General features: G+C 46.9%; 1 protein-coding gene across 4 annotated transcripts in view; it reads right to left on the minus strand.

Moving 5' to 3' along the window:
- Nucleotides 1-10,004, minus strand: part of SGMS2 (sphingomyelin synthase 2) — a 37,229-nt gene extending 27,225 nt beyond the window's left edge. Inside the window, exon 1 of one of the 4 annotated variants that reach the window (XM_072119328.1) lies at nucleotides 9,935-10,004. In XM_072119328.1, the coding sequence (XP_071975429.1) occupies nucleotides 9,935-9,989 (55 nt within the window). In that variant the 5' untranslated portion in view covers nucleotides 9,990-10,004. Of the gene's footprint in view, nucleotides 1-3,394; nucleotides 3,456-3,744; nucleotides 4,002-9,934 lie in introns of those variants that run through there. The other 3 variants (XM_072119332.1, XM_072119333.1, XM_072119329.1) reach the window with 3 other exon arrangements.
- Between the last annotated feature and the right edge of the window lie 1,731 nt (nucleotides 10,005-11,735).

An 11,735-nucleotide genomic window follows, 5' to 3' on the forward strand; every position in this document is an offset into this window, starting at 1 on the left:
AATAGTGTTGGCATAAGCTCCAAGTCTAGCACCTGCATAACAGCCAACCCGGTAGTTCAACAAAAGCTTGATGCTGATAAACACCAGAAAGCAGATCCTTCTAAAAACTCCATATTATAGATGCGCTGTGGGTGCTTCTTCATGGGGCTTAGACTTCATAATGTATCTTCCAGCCAGCACAAAACTATGCTAGGTCCCACCTGTCGGAAATTTGAGTAAAAAAAAAATCTACAAACGTTCATCAGTGAAGTGCATTTTACACCACCCCTTCGCCTTGCTTTTACACCAGAAAACTGGCGTAGATACACTGATATTCTCCCCCTATTTGTCAGGTGCTACCAGCAGCCGTTAGCATCCATTCATCATAGACAATTTGCATCGGTTGTGCATATACATTATAGAATTTCGTGTAGATGCACACAATAGTATAAATCAGACAGGTGACAACTGTTCTGTGATAGGTGGAGGTTCGCTAATCACCTAAATTTATCTTTCCACCTGTGAAAATAGCCAGCTGACCCAAAATGGGAAAATATTGCAGACTTGAAGTATAGCCACATGCCTTGCGCTGCTACAGGTTACTAGTGCGGCTGCGCAAGCAAGTTGTTCTGCGAAGAGCGGCCTGGAATGAGGGGTGCATAATTTAGAGAACACCGGTGCCATTAGGCGCTCAGGTGACATCAGACTCATTTACATGTTTTAATAAACAGAAAAAAACTGTTCCAGCAAGCCCTAGAGGTAATGAGCTTGCTTATGAGGACAGTCACCATCAGTAATCTAATGGCAGATGTCCTTTAATTATGTAGGTTCATTGAGAATAGACGTTCCCTGCAACTGTTCTCCCTCAGCACAATGAATCTTTATGGCAGCCCCCGGCAGGTAGGAGGTAGTCTACAGTGGACAATATTTCCATAAGTGAGAAGGGAGTACACCGTCAGTAGGAGTATCAAGGAATAACCATATGAAATTCCTAAAATTTAATTTCTAGATTTACAAAGCTTAACTAGTTAAATTCCAAACCTTATTATTTGGAATCTCTCCTCTTGCCTACCAAATAATATAGTACAAGACCGAATCGATTGAACAGTTCGGATCTCCTCTCACACACCACTGATCACCAGAAGCTTATTGTCATAACTTATAAGAGAATGCCATTATGTAAGCAGAGGTATTCAGAGCACACACCTCATCAGTAAGGCAAGTATGCAGAAAGAAGTCCTGGCCACCGATGGGTATGGCTAGTACATTATGTACTCCACATCCCCCCACTGCAGAGCAATACAGCAGTATCATTACCAAGTACTACACATCTTTGTACTGATGCACGCCATGACAGGAGCCCAGCATAAAGTCTATATTAAGGAACAGCTCAGCCATCTTCAGAAATGTGACGTCCCATGTGATTTCTAATGTGTACTCATCCATCAATAAGTCTACAGACACCAAAGGTATCCAAACACAGAACTATCTACTGCAACACCTGAAGTAAAGCCCCTCCCCAGACACCAATAGTAAAGGGTCTTTCCACATACGTACCAATAAAACTTTAAGGGCGAGTTCACACTGGGCGTTTTGGATGCATCAGAACGCATGTGTTTCAAATGTTACCTTTCATTTTGCTACTCTGCTTACACTTACAGCAATGAAGAAAAACGATCCTAGTGCAGCAAAACACATTGTAACTTTTAAAAACGCAAGTGTTTCGACACATCCAAAACCCCATGTGTGAACCCACCCTAAAGAAAATCTACTATCAAAATGATCCAGGGGCACACATGTATAGATCCAGGCACTGTGACTATGGTAATTATTATAAGTATTATTATATTATTTAATAATTATTTAATTATTATTCGGCCTACTATTCTTTACGGTGAAACTGTAAATGGGTCATTAAATCAGTTATTAAATAATAATATAACTATTATTTGTTGGCCTTCTAAAATCAACCTTTTAATTATGCTAATGAGCCTGAAGGACTCCAGGTGGTGTTACTAGAGAATATTCATTCTGCAGTTTCACAGGCTGTTACACTGTGCAGGAGCATACCACTTCCCCGGTCTTACATTACAGCAGGCAGAGAGAGGGGAACACGTGCTATCTGCACACAATTTAGGTTTACTGCACACAAAAAATCTCTAGGTAATGGCTTTGGACATCTGTACAGTGACATATTAAAGTGGATTCCATACGTGGATCTGTATCACATCCAGAAATCCAGCGCTCAGCAAGGAAAATTGTAGGTGATTTCATGCCATCTATTTTAATGCAGTTTATGCAAACTTACATATACCCTGTACCGACACATCATAGTAAACTGTCAGGACAGTAAATAAAGATCTTATGCTGTATTTAGTTTACAGAGGATTGTCTAAAATCCTCTGTGAGAATTAATGATCGACACCTTCAACCCCCAAGAGGTGAGTTGAACTCTTACTCAGGCTCCAGTGACACGTTGAACCATTACATGACCTTTAAGTGAACAGGGTTGAGCCACATTTTTCATCCAATGGCTGCCATCTTATCTGACAGAGCAGGTCTAATACTATATGGGGGCTCTTTCAGCTGCAACCATCTAAACATTATGGTAATTAGTACGGTAGATAGTTATCTATTTACAGAAGCTTCCAATAGTAATGTATAGGAATTATCAGCCAATCCCCAGATGTCATATTCCATATGTCGTTTCATACGTCAATAAAACTTTATTGATGCCCAAGAGGAAATTACGTAGTTACAATAATCCATCAACATAAACTAAACAAATATTTCACAAATTAACAAACTGAACATGAAAGATAAATACTAAACATTGAAATTAGCATTGTACAAGGGATAAGCGACCGTCTATATCTCTTCCTGTTAATTTTCAACTGCAAATAACACTAAAAAGTGTTCTTCTGATTGTATAGAAGCTCATAGAGCGGATGTTTAGGTATTTTTGAATTATAGAACTAAACTTACAGGCACAACTATATCTGGTAAATATCTGCATGTTAATTTCTTTGTAAAAACCACACTTGTCAAGATTCAGTGTCCCTTTAAGAGGTGTGCAGTTTACGTAGCAACTGTGATAGTAGTGACACTCCCTGCCAAGCGTTGACACATACCAGGACTGGATACTGTACACACTACACACTGTACTTTGCTCCGAGGGAAGATCACAGACAATATTCCTCATTTTTAATTCCATGGCTATGCTTCCCATAGTTTAAGGAGATCTCTGAGATTATTATATCTGTCTGTCCCATACCAGAGGAGAAGACCCCTCTTACTACAAACGAAGCAAATCTAATCCAAGTTCCCATCTAACTTCTCAGACTGTCCCATAATCCAAAATATTCTAAAATCTAAAGTCTATGGACCTGGTGTGGAGGCTGTGCCCATCACTTACCATTCCCAAGTATGATATACAGCAACTGTAAGGGTGCCACACTATTAAGTGGCATATGCCAGTGACCTGCCACTATGTACCTACCACAGTCGTTAAACTGCTTGTGGCATGTATTGGGCCACTCTGCCCACCTGTGATAATTACCAACCTATATACAATCTCTCACCAGGACTACAGGGCATCGCTGCCACTCCCAGGACACATAGTCACTTACCCCGACACATTGTAATGAAGGAGAAACACATCAGCAGCTGATGGGAGAAGTATATCAGAGAGCAGAATATGGTGATGATAGACGATACATTCATAGAATACATATCTGATTGGACAGAGATAGCGATTTCACCTACATGATGGATTAGATCCTCAGATGGGTGGTTAGTTCATAGATAGACATATAAGTTACATATCCATAGATCCATAGGTGGCCGCTCCATACATACAGACGGCTGGCATTGCACTCACCTGGCTGTGGCGCTGTGCTGGCGGAGCGGCGGCTCCCGGGTGCAGTGCTGCCGCTCGCTGTGCGCCTCCTGTAGTCTTCATCATTCCTGCCCGACCCCTTTTTCCCTGAGTTTCCAAGCTAAGAGCTGTCCTCCTCCTCCTGACATCACCGCCCGCCCACTCCATAGCCAAACCCTGACTCACTGCTCCCTTCTCCTGTGCAGGACAGGTGCCAGCTGCTGAATCATGCATGGCGGGCGCCCCGACCACCTGTACCCTGCGCGGTGCATGGACATGGCACATCATCCTATTCTTCTGGGTAATGTTATTACCTGTCATTAAGAATTACAGCCGCCCTCCCCCCCGAGCTGCGGTAATGATATGACAGAGTTCACACCCTGCAGACTAGAAGAGCTGAGCTCAGTAGTGTTTTAACTTTTAAATCCTCTGCAATCCGTAATGGCTGCGTCCACACTTGGATTATGTTGTGGAGCACATATGTAGAAACTGCTCCCTGAACACATAAGTGTTATGACAGAAAGTGGGCGTCTGTTTAGTAGCAACATGTGTTTTGCCTCCTAAGGGTGTGTCCACACGTTCAGTTTTTCAGATACAGTTTTTGGAGCAAAAAGCAGGTGTGAATGATTATGGGTTGAGACAAATAATTGAGAGTTGCTGCTTGTCCTCCTTCTTTTACTTCACTCTTGGTTTAGGCATCAAAAACTGCATCTGTAAAACTGAATGTGTGGATGTACCCTCAGGGCAGGGCCGGATTAAGGTTGGTGGGGGCCCCTGGGCGCAAAATCTGGTGGAGGCCCCCACTGAGTGTAGTGTACATACACGTCCCCCTGCTTCCTTTCCACAATCCCAGCAGTAACACAGCTACATACAGCCGCCTCATCCCCAGTAACACAGCTACATACAGCCGCCTCATCCCCAGTAACACAGCTACATACAGCTGCCTCCCCTCCCCCAGTAACACAGCTACATACAGCCGCCTCGCCCCCAGTAACACAGCTACATACAGCCGCCTCATCCCCAGTAACACAGCTACATACAGCCGCCTCATCCCCAGTAACACAGCTACATACAGCCGCCTCATCCCCAGTAACACAGCTACATACAGCTGCCTCCCCTCCCCCAGTAACACAGCTACATACAGCCGCCTCGCCCCCAGTAACACAACTACATACAGCCGCCTCATCCCCAGTAACACAGCTACATACAGCCGCCTCATCCCCAGTAACACAGCTACATACAGCCGCCTCTCCCCCAGTAACACAGCTACATACAGCCGCCTCGCCCCCAGTAACACAGCTACATACAGCCGCCTCATCCCCAGTAACACAGCTACATACAGCCGCCTCATCCCCAGTAACACAGCTACATACAGCTGCCTCCCCTCCCCCAGTAACACAGCTACATACAGCCGCCTCGCCCCCAGTAACACAACTACATACAGCCGCCTCATCCCCAGTAACACAGCTACATACAGCCGCCTCATCCCCAGTAACACAGCTACATACAGCCGCCTCTCCCCCAGTAACACAGCTACATACAGCCGCTTCATCCCCAGGAACACAGCTACATACAGCCGCCTCATCCCCAGTAACACTGCTACATACAGCCGCCTCATCCCCAGTAACACAGCTACATACAGCTGCCTCATCCCCAGTAACACAGCTACATACAGCCGCCTCCTCCCCAGTAACACAGCTACATACATCCGCCTCACCGCCAGTAACACTGCTACATACAGCCGCCTCATCCCCAGTAACACTGCTTCATACAGCCGCCTCATCCCCAGTAACACTGCTACATACAGCCGCCTCATCCCCAGTAACACTGCTACATACAGCCGCCTCATCCCCAGTAACACTGCTACATACAGCCGCCTCATCCCCAGTAACACAGCTACATACAGCCGCCTCGTTCCCAGTAACACAGCTACATACAGCCGCCTCGTTCCCAGTAACACAGCTACATACAGCCGCCTCGCCCCCAGTAACACAGCTACATACAGCCGCCTCGCCCCCAGTAACACAGCTACATACAGCCGCCTCGCCCCCAGTAACACAGCTACATACAGCCGCCTCGCCCCCAGTAACACAGCTACATACAGCCGCCTCGCCCCCAGTAACACAGCTACATACAGCCGCCTCGCCCCCAGTAACACAGCTACATACAGCCGTCTCGCCCCCAGTAACACAGCTACATACAGCCGCCTCGGCCCCAGTAACACAGCTACATACAGCCGCCTCGGCCCCAGTAACACAGCTACATACAGCCACCTCGCGCCCAGTAACACAGCTACATACAGCCGCCTCGCGCCCAGTAACACAGCTACATACGGCCGCCTCGCGCCCAGTAACACAGCTACTTACAGCCGCCTCACGCCCAGTAACACAGCTACTTACAGCCGCCTCGGCCCCAGTAACGCAGCTACATACAGCCGCCTCGGACCCAGTAACACAGCTACATACAGCCGCCCCACTTCCCAGTAACACAGCTACATACAGCCGTCTCACCCCCAGTAACACAGCTACATACAGCCGTCTCACCCCCAGTAACACAGCTACATACAGCCGTCTCACCCCCAGTAACACAGCTACATACAGCTGCCTCCCCTCCCCCAGTAACACAGCTACATACAGCCGCCTCGCCCCCAGTAACACAGCTACATACAGCCGCCTCATCCCCAGTAACACAGCTACATACAGCCGCCTCATCCCCAGTAACACAGCTACATACAGCCGCCTCATCCCCAGTAACACAGCTACATACAGCTGCCTCCCCTCCCCCAGTAACACAGCTACATACAGCCACCTCATCCCCCAGTAATACTGCTACATACAGCCGCCTCATCCCCAGTAACACAGCTACTTACAGCCGCCTCACGCCCAGTAACACAGCTACTTACAGCCACCTCATCCCCAGTAACACAGCTACATACAGCCGCCTCATCCCCAGTAACACAGCTACATACAGCCGCCTCGGCCCCAGTAACACAGCTACATACAGCCGCCTCGGCCCCAGTAACACAGCTACATACAGCCGCCTCGGCCCCAGTAACACAGCTACATACAGCCGCCTCGGCCCCAGTGACACAGCTACATACAGCCGCCTCGGCCCCAGTAACACAGCTACATACAGCCGCCTCGGCCCCAGTAACACAGCTACATACAGCCGCCTCGGCCCCAGTAACACAGCTACATACAGCCGTCTCGGCCCCAGTAACACAGCTACATACAGCCGTCTCACCCCCAGTAACACAGCTACATACAGCCGTCTCACCCCCAGTAACACAGCTACATACAGCCCCTCACCCCCAGTAACACAGCTACATACAGCCGCCTCATCCCCAGTAACACAGCTACATACAGCTGTCTCACCCCCAGTAACACAGCTACATACAGCCGCCTCGTCCCCAGTAACACAGCTACATACAGCCGACTCGCCCCCAGTAACACAGCTACATACAGCCGACTCGCCCCCAGTAACACAGCTACATGTTAATGTGTGCCCGCCAAGCTAGAGCGTGGCAAGCACATGTCTAGCGTGCTGGAGAGGAAGAGAGGTGATCGCAGCTCACCCCTCCCCTCTCCATGGAGAATAGAACCGGCTCTCTCTCTTTTGCGGCCATGGCTCGAAACAGTGAGTACTCATTGTGCTCACCGTATCAAGCCCAGGCTATAGACTCCTATGAGGGAAGTATATCCGGCAGCAAATTTGCAGCCAGATAAACGTCCCTTATACGTTCTTATGAATGTACCCTTACACAGACATGTTTATACAATTACACACATTTATACACTGATAGATACACACCTTTATATACACAGATAAAGTTCTAAACTTGTATACTTGCACCCATATATACACACACAAGTATACACTTATACACACACATTTATGCACTCATATACATTTATACACTAATACACAGAGTATATACACACATACAGCAAATACACACACACATTCAGTATATAGAGCATATACATACATACCATATACCCAGCATAATATATAAAATTTAAATGTACACGCATATATATATGCATCTATACACAGTAGATGCATATATACCCATATACACAGTATATACACATAAATAAACAGTATAATCACATATACACAGTAGATGCATATATACACAGTAGATGCACATAAATAAACAGTATATACGCATATACACAGTAGATGCATATATACACAGTATATACACAGTAGATGCATATATACACAGTATATACACAGTAGATGCACATAAATAAACAGTATATACACATATACACAGTAGATGCATTTATACGCTGTACATACATATATACACAGTATATACATGCCTATACACAGTATATGCACATAAATAAACAGTATTTACACATATACACAGTAGATACATATATATACACAGTAGATGCATTTATACGCTGTACATACATATATACACAGTATATACCCATATACACATAAAAAAACAGTATATACACATATACACAGTATATACATATAAACACATACAGATAAATACATATGTATATACTTACCTTTTAGGGTGACCGGCCGTGGCTTCAGGCAGGCGTTCGGGCGGTGGGGGGTCTTTTGGTTGTTGTTCGGTCGGGGAGGGAGTCGGTGGTGATTCTTCAAGCGGAGGGGGTGGGGGGCGCGGAGGGGAGGGGGGGGTTCCGGAGGGGGGGTCGCTTATTCGGCCGGGGAGGGGGGTGGTGGCGGGTGCTTGTTCGAGCAGGGTGCGGGGGGAGCGGCGGGTGCTTTTTTGAGCAGCGGGCGGGGGGTGGGCGGGAGTCAAGCGCGGTGGCTTGTTCGGGCGGGGGGGAGGTGGGTGGTGACGGTGTTGTTGTCTCGGCCATGCATGGCGGGGGATAGGCGGGCCAGCAGGCTGTCACCTTTGTCGGGGGGCCGGGCGGGGGCGGTGTCACCTGTGTGCCGGGGCACCCTTGTTCGGGCGGGGAGGCGAGCGGGGGCGGGAGATCGAGCAGGCTTTCTTTTTCAGGCGGGCCACCGGGGGGTTGGTTGCTCAGCCTGGGGTGCATGGCTGGGGATAGGCGGGCCGGGAGGCGGTAACCTGTTGCGGGAGGGGGGGGGGGGTGGTCCGCGAGTTAGAGGCGGTGTCACCTGTGCGAAGTGGGCAGCCTGGGAGGTGGAGGCGGTGTCATCTGTGACGGGGCGTCTCTGTCATGCGGGGAGGCGGTCACCCGTGTCTAGCGGCGGTGGGCATCTCAGGCGGGGGAACGTTGGTTGCGATCTGGTGGGGGCCCCTAGGGGGGGAAGATGGTGGGGGCCCCGGGGCTCGAGCCCCGGGAGCCCCGCCTATAATCCGGCCCTGCCTCAGGGCGTCTTCCCACATAGCGTTTTTCTTGCGTTTTTAAACACAATCAAACCCCCTCCCACTTTCGTTTTAGATGCGTTTAAAAAGGCGAGAAAAACACCACGCGCCAAGGCGCTCTCAGGACGCCAGCATATGTGGCGTTTTGAACCCGTTTTTAAACAGTTCATTAAAAAACGCATGTGTTAAAAAATGCATCCGTTTTAGACCGGGTTACCAATTATCTTAATTAAAACAGGTCAAAAACCAATACGTTTAAAAAAAAAGCATGCATTTTTCAACTGACTGCTTAAAAACGGACCAAAAATGGGTTCAAAACGCCACATGTGCCGCCAGCCTCAGGCTGATTTCCCACATGCCGTTTTCATTGCATTTTTAAACACATCCAAAATACAAGTGGGAAGGGAGTTTGCCGGAAACGCATGTATTTCAGGCAAACCCCCTTCCACTTGGGTTTTGGATGCGTTTAAAAACGTGATAAAAACTCTACGTGGTAAGGCGCCCTCAGGCAAACCCACCCCCCTCCTCTGGGAATATGAACATCTGATACAAAAACCCATGATGCTATAAATAAATGAATATATCAAAACTCTGTGTCATTAGTCACAACATGGAGCTCAAGTAGTTTGATTTTATGATTCGCAAAATTTTATGGCCTCTCTAAAGTAGGTGGAGTTATCACTAAGATGGCCGCCACTGGAAACCACAAGTCCCAAGATCCTTTAGTTCTCAGTAACTCCTCCTACCTCTTATGTGCTGCCCCCAGTGATGATCTAACAGGTTTTCTTGTTCTGTTGCCATAGTAATGATGTGTAACTGCCATCACCACAACACTGACCATACTGGATGCACTGCAACCAACCGACTACAGCCAAACGTAGTGGTGATCACATGACCTGCCCAGGCAGCTGCAGGACATGTGATGTGGACATGTGACCAGTGGCCATCTTCTGTCCTGTGTCTTCTCCGCGCGGAGGAAATTAACGGACTGATTAAAAGGCCAGAAGCATTTTATTTCTTCATCACAGTGCATGTCATCAGCATTTTCTGCTAAGGGGAGCAAAATTTTAATTAACAACTAATTACATATAAGCTTATATTTTAAAGACCAATTTTTATATGAATTATGTGAATTCCTGGAATACCCCTTTAAGCCACAAAAATTGAGCCCACCATTCTGCCTGTGTGGTGGGACAGCAAGGAGGACAAGCACTTCAGTCAGTCATTACACTGGACGATGGGATTCACCATGAAGAATGTGTAGTTTAAAAATATGTAAATAAGAAATGTATTAAACCCTTTATAACACAGTTCCTTTAACCCCTTAACGCTCTGCGCCGTAGCTCTACGGCGCAGAGGTACAGGGAATGTATGAAGAGGGCTCACGGGCTGAGTCCTCTTCATACAAGGGTGGGGGTTGTTGCGTATTGCAGCAAACCCCCACCGCTAATAACCCCGGTCGGTGCTTGCACCGATCGCGGCTATTAACCCTTTCATTGCCGCCAGCAAAGTCGCGTGGGCGCCGCCATCTTTATTATGATCGTCGCTACCCCGATCGGTTGCCATTGTAGGCTCGGGTCGTTTGACCCGAGGCTACATGGCTTCTGCAGAATCGATACAATGAGCCAGTGGCTCATTGTAATGAATGAGCTGCAAAAATGCCATATATTGCAATACAGTAGTATTGCAGTAAGACTATACAAAAAGGTTTGTTCAGCTCACCTCTTCCAAGTGATTCACTCCAGCGCACGGAGCAGCAAACAACCCCACGGACTTCGGGCAAACAACTCCAAACGAGAAAAAGGCACCAGCGCTTCAGGAGATTTGGAATATAAAATGCTTTCTTTAATTCAATCCAGATAAAAGTATACACATGGCATGGTACATAGGTGAGTGGACCAACAGGTAATAACCGACGCGTTTCGCTCTTTACGAGCTTAGTCTTGGTTTTACAAAACTCCTGTTGTAGGAGAGCTATTTAAAGATCGCGCCTCAGGTAGGCGTGTGACGTCACTGGCACGTGATATGAATCACATGACCGGACCTGAACACTTCCTGCGGCATCTTAACTATTTCTCTTAGGACGCAATAGAATTAAAACATTATTTGAAAGAGATAAGAACAATATATCACTCAGGGTAAGATAGTTACGATGGCTAATATGTGGATACATAATTTCAAATGTACTTTGCAGTCTATAACATATACACATATGGAAATAGCGATTGTTGTACAGAAAAGATTGTGTTAAATGCTAGACAAAAATGATGATGGAAATGGTAATATAATGGTACTAGGATATTGGCCCCAGGAAAAAGCTAAATTATTCGTAGCATAAAATTAAATCTTGACGCAGGTTCAAACCCATGGGTTGTGTTGTTTTAAGGATAAACATCCAATAGGTTTCCCTGCTCATAAGTTTTTTCCTGTGGTCACCTCCCCTATCTGGTCGTTTAACCTTTTCTATGCCTTGCCATACAAAAAATCTGGTGTCACCATTGTGCACATCTCGAAAATGTCTCGAGGCCGCAGACAAATTAGTTAAAT

This window comes from Engystomops pustulosus, chromosome 1 (assembly GCF_040894005.1).
Source record: "Engystomops pustulosus chromosome 1, aEngPut4.maternal, whole genome shotgun sequence".
In the NCBI taxonomy this organism is placed as follows: domain Eukaryota; kingdom Metazoa; phylum Chordata; class Amphibia; order Anura; family Leptodactylidae; genus Engystomops; species Engystomops pustulosus.